This window comes from Ceratotherium simum, chromosome 19 (assembly GCF_057802395.1).
Source record: "Ceratotherium simum simum isolate JZ-2026a chromosome 19, ASM5780239v1, whole genome shotgun sequence".
NCBI lineage: Eukaryota > Metazoa > Chordata > Mammalia > Perissodactyla > Rhinocerotidae > Ceratotherium > Ceratotherium simum.
The window spans coordinates 9,256,928-9,277,935 of record NC_141918.1 but is presented as its reverse complement, the minus strand read 5'-3'; the positions used below and the strand labels follow the sequence as shown (position 1 = coordinate 9,277,935).

The following is a 21,008-nucleotide window of genomic DNA, read 5'->3' as shown; positions in this document are numbered from 1 at the left end:
CTGCTGGAGAGAATGTAACACTAGGCAGCTACTGCAGAAAGCAGTTTGGCAATTTCTCAAAATGTTAAACGTAGAGTACCATTAGGCAGAGAGTGCACTAAGTGACTCAGCTGAGAAAGCGCCTCCCCCAGATCTCTGCTCAGCTTTGCACAAGTATCACCTCCTCCATGAGGCCTTCCCTGACAGGCTGTTTAACACTCCCTGCCCCTCACTCTCATCCTGCCTCACCTGATCCTCCTTACCCTGCTCTTCCTCTGCATTTTTCCCTAGGCTTTCCGTATCGCCTTCTAGCAGCTTATATAACTTACTTTTTTATTGTTTTATTGTTTATCATCCCCCTTGTCCCATTAGAATGCAAGTTCCTCCAGGATAGGGGTCTTTGAATGTTTTCTTCACTGACAAAGTTAAAGTGCTTAGAACAGTGCCTGCTGTATGTAGAGGCTCAATAAAGATTTGCTGAAGTAATAAATAAATTAAGATTAGAGCAGAATGATTAAGCCAGTTGTATCAGGGGTTTCCAAGACCACAGTCACATTCACAGATTCACTAGGCCTCATGGGACTCAGCACATTGTACTCACAGCTAAGACTTATTACAACAGCATAGTAAGGATACACCTGGATCATCAGGGAAGAAGACACAGGCAGAGTCTGGAAGAATCCACACGCAGATTTCCTTATGCTCTCTCCTTCCCATGAGGGGAAGAGTATCAAACAAGCAGCAACGTATGTGGGATGTTTCTGCCCGAGGAAGCTTTAGAGACCTAGCACCCAGGGCTTTCACTGGATGCGGATCGTGTAGGCACTCTGCCCGGCATGAACCAAAATTCCAGACTCATAGAAGGAAAGCAGATGTTCAGCACAGACCACGCTGTGTGTACAAACAGTTTAGCCACAGAAAGCCACCCTTATCATTAGGACAAGTTTTATCTCAGTGTAGAGGACAGTTTACTAGCCAGGTTCCCAGATGCCAGCCACACAGAATATCTAAGAGAGCAGTCTCAAGCCAGCTATGTTCACTCTTTTCTGAACACCAGTTGGCGTTAAATGTGATCCTTAAGTATAACATGAAGTAGAAGAAAATGTTAGATTTGTGGATATGTTTCCTAACATAGTTTCTCTTTTATCAAACTAAATGCAGTCATTCCTAGGCAAAATATGGACTTTTTCTAGACCTCTGATTCTTTGATCTCTTAAATGTCGTATCATTTAAGCTGAGTATAGAGGTTTAAATTCTTTTTTCTTTTATCTATTTATAGATCTTGGAATTTCTGGTACCACATCCAAAAAGTAAGTGTTTTTTAAATTGTCTGGTTTGTTGTGCTGATGTGTTTGTATTTATTTGAGACTATCAAATATTGTACTCACTGGAGGAATAACTCATTCTGAGGCTGGGTAATTTCAAAATTGGTTTTTATTTCATTCTAGATTTTTGTTTTGGTTGTTATTCTACTGGAACCTCCAAACTGTTGGCTTTGCAATGAAAAGGAGGGATCTATTTCAGTCTCCAAGGTTGTCACTAAGTTATATCTAGAAATATTTGGGAATTGTGGTTTGAATAGCTTTAATAGCTTTAAATAGCTTTTAATAACTTTATTAGCTTTAAAATTCTAGATTCGTTACAATATTTCTAGCTAACATTGATTTTAAAAAAGTCTCTCATGGAGGCTCAATTTTAGGGAAGGCTAGTAAGAATGATAAACAATCTACCCTTATTTTTAGATGCATATTTCAATGTCTCTGAAATTGAGATGCATTTTACAATGAATGGTATCTTACAATCATGTAAGGCAGGTTGTAGTGATATAGTTGTGTGAAACCTTCTGTTGAACCCTCTAAGATCCAGAAAGAGCCGTCATGGATGCATCTTAAATTCAACAAAGTATCGGTATACAGTATTTATGATATACTTATTTGGAATTTTTTATAACCTGTGAGGAATTCAGTTGAATTTTGTGGCACATTTTTCTATTAGAAGTGATGCGAAATTCCTGTCATCGTTGAGGTCCAAACTCTAAATGATTTTTTGTCAAATGCTTTTAAGCTCTCTTAGATAAATCGGGTAAGACTCCTGTGTAAGTTCTAACCTCTTCTCTTTATTACCACTTGACTCTGGCTCCTTCTAACCCCAGTAAATATATCTAAGGAGCCATGCAGCGTTCTTTTCTGATTAGTGTGTTTCTTACTTTTTTGTGTGTTTTGATCTTTAGGGGAGATCTTCAGTGGAATGCTGGAGAGAAAAAGTTGACTGGTGGAGCCAACTGGCAGCCGAAAGTAGCCCCTGCCACCTGGTCTGCAGGCGTTCCAGCAAGCGCGCCTTTGGTATGTAGCCGCCAGAGGCCGGGGCAGTGCAGGCAGTTTGCCAGTTTCCAAGTGCGTAGAGCAGGGTGCATTTTGCTTAACTTTGCTGCTGACATTGTACTTTTTCATCCATGTCGAAGAAATAGAATCAAGATGCGATATTTACCAAAATTCAAATTCCATTGACTTTATATTTAATAAAGATTATGACCTATTTTTTATTTATTTCAAAATAGTATTCATGCTTCCTAAGGTATTAGTTCTATATTTGTACAATTATGGAAATAATTTTTCAAAAAAATTTAATATTGTTGATCGTTATCTATATTTTATCACATTTCTTGCCCAAATTTCCTGATTGTCTTGATAAGTAATGAAAACTTTTTTTCTTACCAGAAAGATTGGGCAGTGTTCTATTGTGTAAGTGAACTTTTATTTTAAAATCCTATCAATTTTGCTCACCGTTTTTTAATTGAAACTACTAACACCATCTTTTCTATAAGATTTAAATAGATTTCATTTCTGTATATTAAATCTCTATTAATATATTAATACCACCATTCACTCTGTGAAAGAGCATATCACCAGAAATAAAGACTAATTAGTATTTTGTGAAATTTGCCACCACAAAAAGGACATTTCCAGGGTTGCAAAATTTACTGTTTTCCCATATATTCCCCATATGTAGCAAAACTAAGCTAGTCACTGTTTCCCAAGCTCACTCATAATTTTTCACCTTTGCTTACCACCTTCACCTGTCTAAAACGCACCCATCTTGAAAGTTTTCTTGATGCCATCCTCTCGTGTTGCCTGAATTAATTCCTAACTATCACCCACCAACGCCAACCAGACAAACATGCATGGAAGTAAATTAACATAAATTAGAATATAAATGTTTTAGATAGACTCCATTAAAAATATTGTGTTCCTGAAATTAATTTAAATATCTGAGTTTTGGAATTTAGAACATATTTTCTTTTAAATAATTTCATAAATAGTAATGTTTTATATATATATATAAACAGTTTTCTAACAGTTTTATAAGTAAAAGTAAGTTGAAACTAGTCCAAAAAAGGACTTTTGAACCAAAATTTACCACTAAACAGTACAATAGTATTAACTGAATTACAATTTGTACTATAGTTTTCATAGGAAAATGCATTCTGTGCTCAGACTTGGGTTCTTGAAACTTGTTTCCTCTGGTCTCCCCACCCGACCCTGGGCTGTTAGTAAGAGAACATGGAAATTCAAGGACTAATATTCTCTGTCTTTGGTGAGTTCAAAGTCTGAAAGAACTTAATTTTAAGAAGTGATTTCTAACAGAGAACAATGAGAAAATGGCCTATTGGATCTGGGTACTTATCTCTTTAAATCATTCTCTCCATTATTTAAAAACAATGCTTAAGCGGACCGGTTTTGTATTTAGCTATAAAGTAAAGAGTTCCATTTTAATTTTTACAAAGGATATATCAACGCAAATAATCCATAATCAATCTATAAGTCAAAATTGGGGTGAGTTTATTATGAGCCAGGTCTGAGGACTAGCCTGGGGCCTGCCTTCCTCAAGGAAGGAAGGACACCAAAGAAATGGGGTGTACGGAGTGGTCATATACTGTCTTGGAACAAAGAGCATAATTACATATGATAAGAATATCTCTTTTACTACTGTCACGGGATGCTTAGCTGGCACAGCAGGTCAGTGGTCACAAGGTGACACAGCAGGTCAGTAATTAATCCTTAGTTTCCAGGAAGAGATGCTTATCCTTAAAGAAATGCCAGTGTGGGGAAAGCTACGTCCCTATCTTTAAGGGCATCATTCTTGTCTTCGTGACATAGTAAATGTTTAAAGCAGATGTACAATGCATGTTCAACAGGCCATGTCAGGCCCTTTTGGAAAAACAAGGTCAGACCAAGTTAGTTTTACACCAAATGGCTTCCTCATATAGTCCAATATATCTTATTGCTTTTCATTTATTTATCAGATACTTAGTAGAAAAGTACACATCTCTCTTAAACTGAGCTATGCCTAGGATGACCATATAATTTGTTGTCCAAACCAGGACTCGTTTGAGGGTGAAGCGAGCATAATTCTTACCCTGGGACTGCATGCATTTACCTGTGGCTGGTGGCCCCAATGCTGAGACCATAGCAGGTGGCACTCCAGGCCTAGGGGGCTGCATTCCATTTTTAGATACAAAAACATTTGAGAGCCACTCTCTTGTTGGGGGTAGAGGGAGAGAGATTCAATAAATGTAAATAAAATCCCTAGAGAGAGAAAAAGCTTCTTTAGAACTGATCTCATAAATCTGTTAATGCTATGTATTGACATTAAATCTTATAATTTATGTTATCATTACCAAATTAAAGGAATTAATTTTCTTATTCTCTTCTATGCAAAATTAGAGAGGCCTCATGTGCTGTTCTGAGGAGTTTATACTTTAGTGGTGTTTCCCTTAGCAGGTTAAAGTTTTTATTGTTTTTTTAACAGGTTAGTTTCAGAACAGTCCCAGTGATGGCTGAGTCTGGGTGGGGTGAAGAGGAGGGGAGGAAAGGTGGTGAGAGTACTGGTATCTGGCAGATGAGCTGTAGGTTAAAAACAAAAACAAAAACAAAAGCCAGTAGAGAGCCTGAGGTGAGGGTGGAAAGGAAAAGAAGAAAGAAAATTCTCAAGTAGAATCAACACAACTGGGGATCATTGTGAATGAGGCCACAAAGGTGGTGGTTGCTCAGGTTTCTATGTGGGGCACTTTGCTAAATAATGAGGCCATTAACCAGGAAGGGGAACAAGGGAGAAGCACTTTAAAAATAGTGTTAAGTTGGAGACCTTCCTTGGCCATCACCCCCACCTGTACCCCCCCAAGATCAAGATTTAACTATACAAGTTAAGAAGTCATCAAATACTGAATTAACAACTGTTTTTGCTTCTTCAGAACAAGGCTGCCAACTGTATGATTGGCATGCACCAGCACTGAGACTGAGATTAATATTCTCTCTCTTTTTTTTTTTTTTTGGTGAGGAAGATTAGCCCTGAGCTAACATCTGTTGCCAATTCTCCTCTTTTTGCTGAGGAAGATTGGCCCTGGGCTAACATCCATGTCCATCTTCCTCCACTTTATATGTGGGACGCCCGCCACAGCATGGCTTGATAAGTGGTGTGTAGGTCTGCACCCCGGATCCAGACCTGCAAACCTGGGGCTGCCGGAGCGGAGTGCGTGATCTTAACCACTATGCCACCAGGCTATCCCCCAATATTCTCATTTTTTTTAACCCCCAAACTCCTCATTTTTGTTTATGAAGCAGAGAACTTTAAATTGTTAGTAAACTCCAGAAAGTTAAAGATGGTAGGCTAAAGCGTAAAGTATCCACAGCATCTGTGGAAAGAAAAATTAGAACAACAGAAATAATTTATTAGGAGGGCAGAGTTACATACAGTTCTATTACTTTTGTTCATTTTCCTTAACATTTGAGGCAACAATATAAAGGCTCTTATGTGCAGAGTTATCTTATCTCTACTAGCTCTTACTTAGTCTTATATGTAGTCTATATAAATTCACTGCCATTTACAGCAAAGCTCTTCTTCCTTAACAAAGCCCTGGCTTTGCTTTTACTTAAGAAATCATTCTGAGGGCCTCTGGCTTTCAAAGACCCACCCCCCAACCCCACAGTTTTCTCATAAAAGGTCTCTTCCATTTTCCTATCCATTAAAATATGTTTGAGTTTGTTTTTCTAAGAATATTCAAGAAAAAAAAGAAAGACAGCAGAAACTTGTGCTTCAGAAGCAGTAAAGCACTGTTTCCAGATTTCCCTGGTAATCTGCGGACCTTTACTTTTGTGTAGGAGATGAAGAGGCAGATGTCAGGGTGAGGGTCCATTTGCTGCCTTTTAAAGTTTTTATTGATAGACAAGAGCCAAGGTTACTTCTCTGAACTTGTTTCACGTTTCCCTCAACCACTTGGAAGTGCAGCTATAAAATTTTTCAGATCACAGAACCCTAGTTAGATCTAAAAACCTTAACAGGACCTGAATATTTGAAATCTGTCTGCTGGCAGGGCTCTGTCATCATGACCATCAAGAGCGCTGTGTTTCCAGGGTTACTCATTCCTATTTTCCAATACACAAGAGACCTGTTAAATTTCCATCATACAAACTGGGAAGATACTTGCAATTCAGAAATATGTGCATGTTTCAGGAAGCCACAGAATCCACAATTCTCTCCCTAAAAACAATGAATCTTTACATGTCTGTAGATAAAATATTCACTTGTGTTGAAAATGAAAACAATAAAAAAAACCCTTAACATAAATAGTTTTTAGGGAGTGTATTATTAATAGCTAACCTACCATTTGAGCAAAATGACAAACTTAGACTCTTTAAATTACTTGACCCATTTATTCTGTCAGGAATTTCTGCAAGTTCATTTATTTTGAAAACTAATAAAAACTTTTTTTCTTTTATAGCCTTAAGTCCTAATGATAAATTTGTGTCTAGTAAATAAATAGCCTACCACTAGCCTGTTGAAATGATGAGTAAAGAGGGAGTCTGAAATATAACACTTGTACTGTAGGGGAGGAAAAGGAACTTTCTGTCTAGCCTTCTGAGTTCTTGGCTGAGACTGCTGTAATAAAAGACAGATGAACAAGAGAAAAACAGTTTATTAACATGTGTATCTCATATATAGATGGGAGATACCCAGGAAAAAATTAGTAACTCTCAGAGGTGACCTAAGCCACTGGCTTAGATACCATCTTCAGCTAAAGACAAAAGAAAGAAAGATCTAGGGAGGCCAGGTATGGGGAGGTTTCCAGGAAAGGCAGGGTAAGCAAAGGTAAGATTTGTTACGCAGATGTTAAGTCAGTGCCTTCTCCATTGATGAGATTCTCTTGTGATTTAGTCATCCTTCTCTTCTGGTGCAGAGAGGGAGACACCCTTAGAAATGAGATTTCCTTTGTAAATGACCCTTACAGAAGTGTGACTTCTACTCTGTTTTCAGAGCTTCTCCTGCGTCTGCTGTTTCTGAATATAATGAGCTCAAAAAAATCCTTATGTCAAAGAGGCATATTTAGGGGTGGAACAGTCTGCTACCCTTTGGTATTTTCTTTCTTTTCAAATTTTTTTTGAGATAAAATTCACATAACATTAAATTCACCATTTTTGCAATTTTAAGGTGTATAATTTGGTGATTTTTAGTATATTTATGATGTTGTGAAACCACCACCATTATCTAATTCCAGAATATCTCCATCATCCCAAAAAGAAACATAGTCACTCCCAATTTCCACCTGCCCTACCCCGTCCCCTGGCATCCAATAATTTACTCTCTGTTTCTATGGATTTGCCTATTATAGATATTTCATATAAACGATCATATAATATGTAGCCTTTTGTTCCTGGCTTCTTTCACTTAGCATAAGGTCTTCAAGGTTCATCCATGTTGTAGCATGTATCAATATTTCATTCATTTTTTTATGGCTGAATATTCCATTATTTGAATATACCATATTTGTTTATTCATTCATCAACTGATGGACATTTGTGTTGTATCCGCTTTCTGGCTATTATGAAAAACACGTCTATTATTCGTATACAAGTTTTTGGGTGAATATATGTCCTCAATTCTCTTGCATATATACCTAGGAATGAAATTGCTAGGTCATGTGTGACTCAATGTTGAGGTTTTTGAGGAACTACCAAACTTTTCCACAGCAGCTGCATCATTTTATATTTCTGTAATGCACAGAATTTTAATTGTGGTTTTGATATGCATTTCCCTGATGACTAATGATGTTGAGCATCTTTTCCTGTGCTTATTGGCCATATGCATATCTTTTTTGGAGAAATGTCTATTCACTTCCTTTGCCCATTTTATAATTGGGTTATCTTTTTATTGTTGAGTTCTAAGAGATCTTTGTATATTCTAGATACTGGATGCTTATCAGTTACATCATTTGCAAATATTTTCTCCCATTCTTGAGTTGTCTTTTCATTGTTTTGATAGTATTCTTTGATGCACAAAAGTTTTTCATTTTAATAAACTCCAATTTATCTGTTTTTTTCTTTTGTTGCTTGTTCTTTTGGTGTCATATTTAACAATTCCTTGTTTAATCCAAGGTCTTGAAGATTTATACCTATGTTTCTTTCTAAGAGTTGTGTAGTTTTATCTCTTACATTAGGTCATTGACCTTTTTTAGGCTCATTTTCATATATGGTGTGAGATAGGGATCCAAATTCATTGTTTTGCATGTGGAAATCCAGTTGTCCGAGAATCACTTGTTGAAAAGACTCTTCTTTTTTCACTTATTGGTCTCGGCATCCTTGTCAAAAATCAATTAACCATAGATGTATGGGTTTATTTCCAGATTCTTTATTCTGTTGTGTTGATCTTTATGTCTGTCCTTATGCCAGTATGACACTATTTTGATTAATGTATCTTAGTAGGAAGTTTTAAAAAGAGTAAGTCCTCCAAATTTGTTCTTTTTCAAGATTGTTCTGGCTATTCTAGTTTCCTTGCATTTCCATAGAATTTTAGGGTCAGGTTGTCTGTTTTTCCAAAAAAAGCAGTTGAAATTTTGGTAGAGTTTGCACTGAATCTATAAAGAAATTTGGGACATATTGCCATCTCAACAATATTAAGTCTTCCAGTTCATGAATGCAGGTATCTTTCTGTTTGTCTGTCGTCTTTAATTTCTTCAACAATGTTTTATAGTTGTCAGTGTACAAGTCTTGTACTTAAGTTTATTTCCAAGTATTTTACTATTTTTAATGCTATTGTAAATGAAATTGTTTTTGTAATTACATTTTTTGATTATTCATTACTAGTGTACGGTGAACACTGCACTGATTTTGTATATTGATTTGTATCGTACAACTTTGCTGAATTTGTTTATTAACTCAGATTTTTTCTGGAAAATATTTACAGGCAAATGTTTTAGTTGTTGTTGTCTGAGGCTATAATAGATAACAGGGCAAATAGTAGACTAAACAAAAAGCCTGAGAGGAAAGGCTGGGGCATGAGATGCTTTGGGGATTAAAGGTTTGAAAAACTGAGACATACTCCTGGGAATTTAGAAGGCCATGCATAGGCCCATCTTTTTAGAAGGCCATGCATATGCCCATCTTTTTATTATTTATTATTATTTATTTATTTATTTATTATTATTTATTATTATTTTTTAGTTTGATTTCTTCCTTTCTTATCTGGATGCTATTTATCTCTTTTTCTTACCTAATTGTTCTGAGTAGAAAAACTTCCAGTACATCTTTGTCTTTGTCGTCTTCTTAAGGAGAAAGCTTTCAGTTGTTCAGCATTAAGTATGATATTAGCCATGGATCCTTTGTAGATGCCCTTTATCAGGTTGAGAATTTCCCTTCTATTCCTAGTTGGTTAAGTGGTTTTGTTGTCATTAAAAGGTGTTGGATTTTGTCAGATGCTTTTTCTGCATCTATTGAGATGATCATGTGTTTTTTTCTTCTTTTATTCTATTAATAAAACTTATTACACTGATTGAGCCAACCTTGCATTCCTGGGATAAATCTCACTTGGTTGTGGTGTGTAATTCTTTTAATATGCTGTTTGGATTTAATATGCTAGTATTTTGTTGAGAATTTTTGCATCAATGTCTATAAAAGATATTGGTCTATAGTTTTCTTTTCTTGCAGTGTCCTTGTGTGGCTTTGGTATGAGAGTAATACTGGCGTCAAAGAATGATTAGGAAATATTCCCTTTCTGGTTTTTTTGGAGAGCTTGAGAAGGATTGAGATCAATTTTTCTGTATACATTTAATAGAATTCACCAGTGAAGCCATCTGGTTCTGGCTTTTTCTGTGATGGAAGTTTTTTGATTACTGCCTCAGTCTCTTTACTTGTTATACATCTATTTAGATTTTTTATTTCTTCTTAAGTCAGTTTTGGTAGTTTGTGTCTTTCTAGGAATTTGACCATTTCATCTAGGTTATCTAATGTTTTAGCATATAATTCCTCATAATATTTCTTTCTAATCTTTTTTATTTCTGTAAGTTTGGTAGTAATGTCCCTACTTCTTTTCCTGATTTTGATCATTTAAATTTCTATTTTTTTCTTGGTCTGTCTGCCTGAAAGTTTGTCAATTTTGTTGATCTTTTCAAAGAACCAACTTATGGTTTCTTCTATTTCCTCTTTTGTTTTTCCATGCTCTGTTTCATTTATATCCACTCTAATATTTATTATCTCCTTCCTCTGCTTACTTTGGTTTTAGTTCTTCTTTTTTCTAGTTTCTTAAGGTGGAAGTTTAGGTGGTTGATTTGAGATCTTTCTCCTGCATATGGTCTACACATTCTTGTTTCTTTGTATGCCTCATAATTTTTGGCTGAAACCTGGATAGTTTGAATACTATAATGTGGCAACTCTGAAAGTTAGATTCTGCCCCTTCCCCAAGGTTTATTGTTGATACTATTTGTAGCTGTTGTTTGTTGTTGTAGCGACCGTTCTGAGCTAATTCTGTAGTCTGTACTCTTTGTCCTATGGGGCCATTGAAGTCTCGTTCCTTTAGCTAAGTGGTCAGCTAATGATTAGGCAGATACTACGTAAACTCCTGGAACCAAAAATATCTCCCAGTCTTTGCAGAGAGGCTCTGGCTGTGTGTTGGGGCATGTCTTCAACTCAACCAGGCAGTTTGCAACTCTGCCTTAGCAGTCACTTACTGCTTGCTCAAAGCCTCAGGGTCACCCAAAGCCTTCTCAAGTCTTTCCTGAGCATGCACAGAGCCCTGGGCATGTGCAAGGCCTTCTAAATTCCCAGGAGGATGTCTGAGCTTTACAAACCTTTAATCCCCAAAGCATCTCACTCTCCAGGCTTTCCTCCCAGGCTTTTGTTTAGTCTACTATTTGTCCTGACTGTTATCCCTTGCCTCAGACAGCAACAACTAAAACATTTGCCTGTAAACATTTTCCACAAATGGCTTCAGGTAACAACTTTAGCACTAGGTGCATTCCCAGTTTGGTGAGCCAAAGACAAGCCTTTTGAGCCAATCTTTCCAGGGAACCACCCAGACAAGACAAAAAAAATAATTAAATATATTCTGCTCCTTCTGGTACTATTACTGGGAATGTGTGCTGTTATTTTCAAGACTACAGCTGAGCTGAAGAACAGTGGATGGAAATAGGGTAAGTTAAAATGCCACAAAACTCACTATTCTTACCAAGATTTAGCTGATTTTCTTGAATAAGTACTTTCTAGGTTGCTGCAAGCTTTTAGTTAGTTTCTCAAGTTCCCAAATAGTTGATTCTGATGGTTTTTGCCTGTTTTTCCATTGCTTTTATGGCTTGGGGAGACTTTGGGAGTTCCTTACTTCATCATTTTTGCTGACATCACTATAGTATTTTCTTTTTTACTTAAGATTTTGCTCAAATGGTTAACTTAAATTTAAGGGATTGCAATAAGGTTAATTTTAAACATAAGGGAAATATTAGAGGGTTTTAGTGTCTGACTGAAAACTATCAGACCTGTACCTGAATTGGGATATGTGTGCTATATTATGTGCAGTCTTCTAAATGCTTCCTAAAATTTAGAAAATTTAATTTTGGTCCAGGTACAAATGTCCAAAAATCAGAGAGAAGCAAGTATAACACAGAAAAGAATAATATAAAAATGGGGGAAAAATGGAAACCAGGCACTGAAAATGTAAATGAAAGCACGTTCCTCAAATGTCTAGCCCATTACCTGTCGGAGGATCTAATGAAAGGGAAAGACAAGCCTAGAGGAGTTTGACTCATTTACAGCAAGGTGGGTGTAAGAAGGTAGAGAGGAAGCCTGATGCTGTGCATAAGCTGCCGACCAGTGAGCCCAAGTAGCACCACAACAGTGAACATCAAGTTAGTAACCTTGTTCATATCATTGGCATGGTTCTAGAGCCATTTTTTCCTAATTTAAAACTGAAATTTGAGATTTCTTTACATATCCACACGTCCTTAAGGGGCATGCATTGTAAAATTATATTGTCACTTTAAAACCAAATTACGTTGGTTTTTTTTGTTTGTTGTTTTGTGTGTGTGTGTGTGTGTGTGTGTGTGTGTGTGTGTGTTTTATGTTTTTTTGGTAGCAAGGAACTGTACCTCCAACGGGTTCTGTTCCTCCTGTTGCCGGGGCCCCACCTGTTGGACAACCTGGAGCAGGATTTGGAATGGTAAGTGACCACCTGTGCTGAAAATGGTAATTGACATTTGTTAGGCCTTTGCCAAGTCCCAGATTAACCAGTACTGCTATAGAATATAATTCTTCCCAACATGCAGTAAAGGAAAACTTAAAAAGTTAAGGCATCTGCTTTAGACCTTAAGTAGCCTATACCTGAAGTGATAAAGTCAGTTATAAGATACTTAAAATAAATTCTGCCATCAATTAATTTCTATAGTACATTCTTATGTCATTTTATAGTAATATTTACCAAACATATTCTTACCTTAATCATCAAAATCAACTCTTCAATCACTATACTAGGATTTTCACTTATCACTAGCAAGCTAGAGGGCCATCTTCTATAAAGAAACAAGTTTTTATCTCTTCAAGTATTATGTTTACAGAAGATGAATAAACAACAACAAAGCCTGGTTGAGATGAAGATGCCATGTGGCCAGACAGGCTTCTACTGCATCTCAGTGATTCTCTGCCATCTGCCAGCCTCACAGCACCCATCATTCAAATTATAATTATACTTTCTCGTGGACCTGGATTCTTCAGAAATTGTCAGAAGCACATTAAAGACACAAATGTCAGGGCGTTCCCATACTGGATTCCTCTCATGCTGTCAACCACTCTTCCTTTCAGCCTCCTCCTGGGACAGGCATGCCCATGATGCCTCAGCAGCCTGTCATGTTTGCACAGCCCATGATGAGGCCACCCTTTGGGGCTGCAGCTGTACCTGGCACACAGGTCAGTTTAAAGTGTCCACAAAAGGATGACATTAATTTATAAGTATAAAACTGTGGCATGTGGCACACTGTTTAAAAATGTTTTCCCTAATGTAGTTCTCATATTTGTTGCTTCAGAAGTAAACGGAACATGGAAGACGGATTAGTAATAGTGTGAGGTTCGGAGGAAAATGATAGAAATAACTAACTGTCCTAAGGTTCCTCCATTCCTCTCCTACTTAATTCAGAATGGTTCCCGAGAACAACCAGACATTTAAGGTATCTAGGCCTTTATCCCAGAGAAATTAGTGCTTCAGATCCATAGTTTTATTATGTATTATAGTTAGCCAAATTCAAGATTAGTGACACAGTGCTCCAGACTGCCCAAGACTTGTGCCACTAACTGCAATGTGTTTGCCAAACTGCAGAGTCTAAGGGAGCAGTCCCCATAAGACTGCCCTCACTTCAGACACCAGCCACAAGTTTAGGAGTCTCAAAAGCCACCCTTAGTTCAGACCTGCTGGCTACAAATTTAAGGATTCCCAAGACCAGCCTCAGATTAGATAGTTCCCTAGAATGACTCACATAACTCAGGAAAGCACTAGATTGACAATTACAGTTTTATTATAGTGAATGGATATAAATTAGATCCAACCAAAAGAGGAGATGCATAGAGTGAAGTCTGGGAGGGTTCCAAGCATGAAGCTTCTTTGTCCTCAAGGATGCATTACCCCCCTGGCAATATCAATGTGTGACAATTCACATGCAGTATTGTCAACCCAGGAAGCTCATCTGAGCCTCAGTGAGCAGAGTTTTTATTGAGGCTTCCTTATATAGGATTGATTGAATTATTGCCTATGTGGTTGAACTTAATCTCCAGCCCTTTTTCTGAAGGTCAGCCTAGTATCATGTGACCCAGAGACCCAACTCTCTACTCCATCGTTGGTCTTTCTGGAATGCCAGCCCCCATCTTGAGTCATCTTTTCACATAAACTATCAGGTGTAGTTCTAGAAACCCACTCTGAATAAGAAAGACATTCCTACGATGTGGGAGATTCTAAGAGTTTAGCGGTTACCCACCAGAATCCAGGACAAAGGGCAAACCTCTCTTTAGGTGAGACCAAATTCCTTACTACACAATGTACTACCTTCATTTACAAATGCTAAAATACGCACACATTGTTGAACTGTTTCTCTGCTAATAGTGATAGTCATGCTGATGACTCACCCTTTCTTGATTCCTCTTATAAATTGCCTGGCCAAGGTGGAGAGGTATGTGTAGAACCAAAGAGGTTTTCACCATGAGAAATTGATTTGGATGGAGTCAGAACGCTAAGTTATAACTTTATCAGCACCATGCTGGGCAAACCAAAACAAATAGGTCAAATATATTTTAATAATATCAGTAAATGGTTTCAGTTCTATAATATTTTCAACTTACCAGATGGGTATTTATATTGTTTTACCCATGGGATTCCTACTGTGTACTCTTCTGAGTGGACTTTAATCTCCTTTGCTTCCTCGATTCATCTCTAAATCCATCCTCTATCTGTTCCCAAAATTTCCTTTTGGCTTCTTTACTTGAACCTCTCGAAAGTGGCAGTGACCAGGAGAGAGAATGTTGGGTATTGACGGAGGTGAATTTAGAATGTGGGACACCCTAGCCTTCAAGGCCATAACTACAGCACTGGCTTCATGAAAAATTTTCTAGTCTGCTCTGAGACTAATGAACTCTGCCTAGAGTTGTTGTGGAAGGAGTAAGGGAGGTTTTAGGGGTAATTGTTGGGGTTAAGTTTAATCTAGACATTTAAATTCTAGGCAGGATCTCATTTATCATGAATGTTTCCTTAATGGTTGGATAGATCCATGACAATTTACCACCTTTTTGAAAAACGGAATCATGTTCTATTTTTAGGAACTTGGAAGAATGTTACTGAGACTTTTAAAAATCGCATTGTATTTGGTGTGCTGAAAGCTTTAGAAATAAATTAATACAGTTTTATTATTTAAGGCAGCTGTTTTACTTGCATAATACCAGTATTACATTGCTTTAATTTATTTACTTCATTCAAAGAATGAAAATGAAAAATAGATGATATGATGAAAACACAGTGTTTTAATCAGTAATTGAATTTATAGTAATATAGGAAATGGTATGCCATATTTATACAATTTTTAGATTGCATTTCCTATATCAGAGAAGAAGCATAGTTGATTATAATAGATAATCAAATAAACATGAATTTTTAGCTTCAGAAAACAAAATAGTTTTTCATAACAGATGCCTGGACCATCCCACTGTTCTTCAGTCAGTTGGTAACATGTTGTTGTCATCTGACCTGTTTATTAGTTATGGACCAGTCCTTGAGTTTCTTATCTTCCACACAACTTCAAGACTTACGTTATTTTTTTCCTGATCTTTCTATGAAGTATGATCCCAGTTTTAAAAATGGAAATTTGACTGACAGATACTGCAGTCAGTCAATAGTTTCTGGATATAGGAGCAAATCAAAAAATCCTTACTTTTGGAACTTGGTTTACTGAACCAATAAAAACATACATTCCTGCTCCACAGACCCAGATTTCTAAGATTTCCTTCATGTTACAAACATAGGAGATTAATTAGACTCAAAGGATAGATGTCAACTATTACTCTGTATAGATTATATGACCTTTTTCAAGGCCTGTATCCTAACATTCCTGTAAAAGCCTGCTCCTGAAACTTATTTCTGTCACACATGAAATAATTTAGGTACTAATTAAACAGAAGCAAGGTAAGTTAATTCTTTGTTACTATTGCTGTAAGTTCAGTATGATTCTTTCCTATAGTATTTAATAATTAGGCTTCTCTGTGGGCTGGGCAGGAGATTTGGAATTTAGTGACATTCATAACCAGGAAACTTTTTGCTCATTTAGAACAAACAGGGCACCAAAATTTGACTGGTTTTCACTTAAACACTTTATATGAAATCCTAGTATATTTATCTAATAATTTTAAGTAATTTTTAAATGGCTTTTTGCCAACTGTTTCCTTTCGATTTATCCTTAAAACTCACTCTCACTATGAAAAAAGTCATTTAAATTCCTTTATTAGTTTAGTGTTACTAATGACTCAAAGTAAAAATGCTTTTGCATAGAGAAATTGATTGTTTTTGTTACTGTTTATTCACAATATCCTTATGTGACTAGTTTTTCACATCTTCCCTAACTCATATCCATATTGTTCTACCAGAGTCCTCAAATTTTACTTTTGCTAAATTTGATGTCAAAGAATTTCAAGAAAGCCAATATCATTTGAAGCTTTTTTTTACTGATCCAAAATTGAAAATAACGCGGTGACTAAGTAGAACAAAGTAGATTTTGTAAACTTTTAGTTGTCTAATCTTCTGCATGTTTGTTTTCTGTGGTATGTGCTCTGCCTAATGCTTGTCTATCTCTCTGTTTGCTTTCTATTTCTGCTCTCTTGGGCTGGCTTTTCACCCATTAGCTTTCTCCAAGCCCTACACCTGCCACTCAGAGTCCCAAGAAACCTCCAGCAAAGGACCCATTAGCGGATCTTAACATCAAGGATTTCTTGTAAACAATTTAAGGTATCTAACATTGAGCTTTTCCTGTGGGCTTGTCATAATGACCTGTGCAATGCATAGCTATTGCAGGTATGATATTTGTACTTCTTTTTTTTTTTTTTTTTTTGAACATGGTGGTAACATTTATTATCTGCTAAAATAACTCTTGTGTAACATGTTGTATGGACGGCAAAATTGCATAAAGCACACTTTGGGGATTTCCAACACCAAATGCTATACACTCCTGAAATCGTATAGAGATATATGATTTCACTTGAAGAAAAGTTCTATAGAAAAAAACTTAATCTAAGAGCAGATTAATTAGGAAGTACATATATGTTTTACATTAGGGTTCTTCATTTTCCAGGAGGATTCAGAACATTTCTGTTAAAATATTAAGATTTCTCTGAAATTCTTATCTGTTCAATTTACTTAAAAACTCGACTTACAAACTTAAGAGCACATGTGTTTAAAGTGAAGTGTAGTAACTGGCACAAAGTTCAGACATTTGGCTGTCATTTGGCTATCTAAACGCAAAATGATTCTGTGTTTTGAATACATGTGTATAATAATAGAGTGTGTATACTTTTTAAATCAATATTAAAAGACATCTTTATCAATGAATTTTTTGACATCTTATTTAATTTATAAAACTAAGAGAGAGAATCCTCCAAGTTGTCCTTACACTGGAAAGCACAAAGATTATATGGATAAAGCAAAAAGTTGCCCAAGCTACTTGGTAACTTAGAAAATTACCACTTTATTACATGATGACTGGAATTTATAGAAAGCTAACATTTATGATATTGCATTTAGAAATCCTCCAAGCATATATGTGGCTACATAATTATATTTTTATTTTGTTTATCCTTATTTGGCCTCATCAAATAAAGCTTAGATTATCACCCTTTGCATTTCTGCTTTCAAGGAGAATTTTAAATTTCTCACATTCTAGTTTTAAATTTCTAGTATAATTTATGAAATGATTAATAGTGGACTTATATATAGAAGGAAACTGATGAAGGAAGAAACTTTGCTATTAACCCCAGCACCTCACGTAGTGGGTAGGTTCTCAATAAATACTTGCTGAGTGTGGATGAGCAGTGTTAATGCTGCTTTTCATTTACGCAGTACTTTCCATATGCACTTCGCACTCATTAACTCCTTTGATCATCTCTGTAGGAAATCAAAGCCTGTGAGAAAAGCTAGCCAGATACTTTTCCTCTCCATTTCACAGCTAAAGGAACTGATCCTTGGCATTAAGTGATTTGCCCAAAGTCAAGCTGGAAAAGCCATTAGAGCGTGAAAGTTTTTGGACCCATGTCCAGTGTTATTTCTTATACATCTACTACCTATATTTTTTTTAGTAGAGGCCTATTCTAATGCCTACTAAGGTTTTTGTGGATTCCTGCTTGATGATTTTTTTTCTTATACAAGATTAATAATTTATCATTTTAAGACCTTGACATCTCAGCCAAGTAATTTCTCCTGTGCTCAGTGTTTCTGTTCCATTTTGGGTTGGACTGGAATGATGTAGACATAAGTAAGACAATGAGCACTTATTTCTTAGCAATTGAAGTTTCGGGAGTGACCAAGGACACTGCAGAGAGCATCCTTTATCCAACTCTTGTTCCGTAAATATTGCTCTCATCGTGTGGTAGGAACTCTGATAAGCACCAGAAGCAGAGGTGCTGGAGACAGTCTTTGCCCTCAGAGATCCACAGTCGACAGGGAGACAAGATGTAGAGTATTCTAGGAAGGAGAGTTACCCGCATGGTAACTTTAAGACCCCAGGGAAGGTTTCCTGGCAGAGATGACTGGTGAAGCATGGATTAGCCAGGGAGATAAGTAGGGAGTGGCATCAGTGGAAGCGTTGGGTCACCAGGGAAATCCCTGTCTTCTATTCTGTCACTTGTTCAACTGTTGAGTGACTCTGTGAGCACCACAACTGAAAAGAAGCAAAAAATAATGGAAGTCGTTGCCATTCCTCTTTTTTTTTTTTTCACTGCCCTTGTCCTTAATTGATACTGAATGTCTTACTACTTAGATTTCTAATAAGTATCCATATTTTCAAAATTTTGCTGGTATAAATTTATCTAAAATGAAACTATGCATTAAAAGTTTTTTAAAAAAATTTATCCTGGCTGAAATGGGAAGCTTGTTTGAAAGAATTGTGAAAAGTATATAAATGTGAAAGTGTTAATACAGAAAGATTTTTCATAGTAACTGTGAGGTAAAATTGTAAGGGAGGTAAAATGAGGAGTATGTAAAATTGTTTTCTAATTCAAGTGTCTTTTATCTTTACAGCTGCAATTTTTGTGACTGAATAGGAAAAAAATAATGAGTTTGGAGACTTCAAATAAGATTGACGCTCAGACTTTGAAAGGGAGCCACCAGTACCAAACCCAGTGCTTACTCATAACTTCTCTTCCAAAATGTGTAGCACAGCTGTGAAAGTGAACATTAGGAATGTATACTACCTTAGCTGTTATCCCTGCTCTCAGAATTGTAGTGTATTTGGATTATTTGTGTGTTATACGATGTAAACAATGAATGGATGTTTCTGATGCCTTTAGTGCTTTTCTGGACCTCGCCCATGGACGGATGACGCAGCTGTTGTGTGGTGAGCCATTTGGAAAGATGGATCTGTGTTTTTGAAGGTTTCAATGTATATATAACTTTTGGACAAACCTAAACTCTCCCCGTAAATTGTCTTTTCTTCTGTATCTCTGTTACGAACATAGTGTGATAATATCAGATAGTACGGAAAACACTCTTAAATATACAAAACTTTTTTCGGTGTGGAGTACATTTTTCCAATCACAGGAACTTCAACTGTTGTGAGAAATGTTTATTTTTGTGGCACTGTATATGTTAAGAAATTTTATTTTAAAAAATATAAAGGTTAACGTCATAATAAATATTTCTCCTTGAAGCTACCTTATCAAGAATGAAAAAATCATATGGGAAGAATTCCATATTTAATCACTGCTATATTAAAATATATATTTTAATTATATTTGACAGGTTTTGCATCTAAATTGACCTATTTATTCATTCTTGATTAAATGCACTGAAAAGTACAGGTCTGTTTCTATCATGTCCATGAAAATGCAATTAGAGATGTGCTATTCAAGCGATTATGAAGGCACTCTAAGGTGTATCTGTAATTTAAAGATTACTGAAAATATTTTTATTTTATTGTGGGTTTTATGTACATCTGTTAATTTAGTATTCCTTTGTGTGTTCTGTGGACTGGTGTTCTTCCATCCCTCAACTGAGCTCAAAGTAGGTTTTGTTGTACCATTGTGATTAGAATTTAAACTAATTCAGAGAATTGTATCCTTTACTGTACATACTGTATTCTGTAATTTTTAATTTGTCGTCATACTGTCTGTGCTGATGGCTTGGCTTAAGATTTTGATGCATAAATGAGGTCACTGTTGATCAGTGTTGCTAGTGGCTTGGCAGCTCTTCATAAAAGCATATTGGGTTGGAAAGGTGTTTGCCTATTTTTCAAATTATTTAATAGATGTATGGTACCATTTAAAAGTGGTTGTATCTGAATTACTGTGGGGATAACATACACTGTAATGGGGAAAAATTACCTAAAACCAATTTCAAAATGGCTTTTCTTTGTATTTCAGTTTAAAAACCCAGTGCATGTACGCCCTCTGAGATGCAATAAACACCTTGAACAAAGAAAATGCAAACATTATTCTCTGATTATTTTTTAGGGGAAAAAGTCTGTTTCAAATGACACACATAGCATATACAAAATATTGAAAATTTACAAACATTCAGGGTAAAAAATGCTTATAGTTTCAGTATAGTTTTGATAATTTTATAATAAATTAAAAACAAGAAAAAACAACAGTTTTAGTCAGCTGTCATTAAACTTGGGATTCCATGGCTGCTGCCAAATAAACTGAAATTCTATATTCCAAGAAAGAAAAGGATGAACTTTCTTTTAAAATATGCAATTAAATTCTTTTTTTCTTTTTTTCGTGAGGAAGATCAGCCCTGAGCTAACATCCATGCTAATCCGCCTCTTTTTGCTGAGGAAGACTGGCTCTGAGCTAACATCTGTTGCCAATCCTCCTCCTTTTTTTCCCCAAAGCCCCAGTAGATAGTTGTATGTCATAGTTGCACATCCTTCTAGTTGCTGTATGTGGGACGCGGCCTCAGCATGGCCGGAGAAGCGGTGCGTCGGTGCACGCCCGGGATCCGAACCCGGGCCGCCAGCAGCGGAGCATGCGCACTTA

At 36.3% G+C, this 21,008-nt stretch overlaps 1 protein-coding gene across 1 annotated transcript in view; it reads left to right on the top strand.

The window, feature by feature from the left end:
- Window positions 1–20,448, top strand: part of SNAP91 (synaptosome associated protein 91) — a 152,787-nt gene extending 132,339 nt beyond the window's left edge. The window contains exons 24-30 of the mRNA XM_087443835.1: window positions 1,259–1,289; window positions 2,210–2,321; window positions 2,697–2,720; window positions 12,373–12,456; window positions 13,095–13,199; window positions 16,665–16,767; window positions 19,051–20,448. Coding sequence (XP_087299961.1) covers window positions 1,259–1,289; window positions 2,210–2,321; window positions 2,697–2,720; window positions 12,373–12,456; window positions 13,095–13,199; window positions 16,665–16,757 — 449 coding nt within the window. The 3' untranslated portion in view covers window positions 16,758–16,767; window positions 19,051–20,448. The remainder of the gene's footprint in view (window positions 1–1,258; window positions 1,290–2,209; window positions 2,322–2,696; window positions 2,721–12,372; window positions 12,457–13,094; window positions 13,200–16,664; window positions 16,768–19,050) is intronic.
- Window positions 20,449–21,008: the final 560 nt, after the last annotated feature.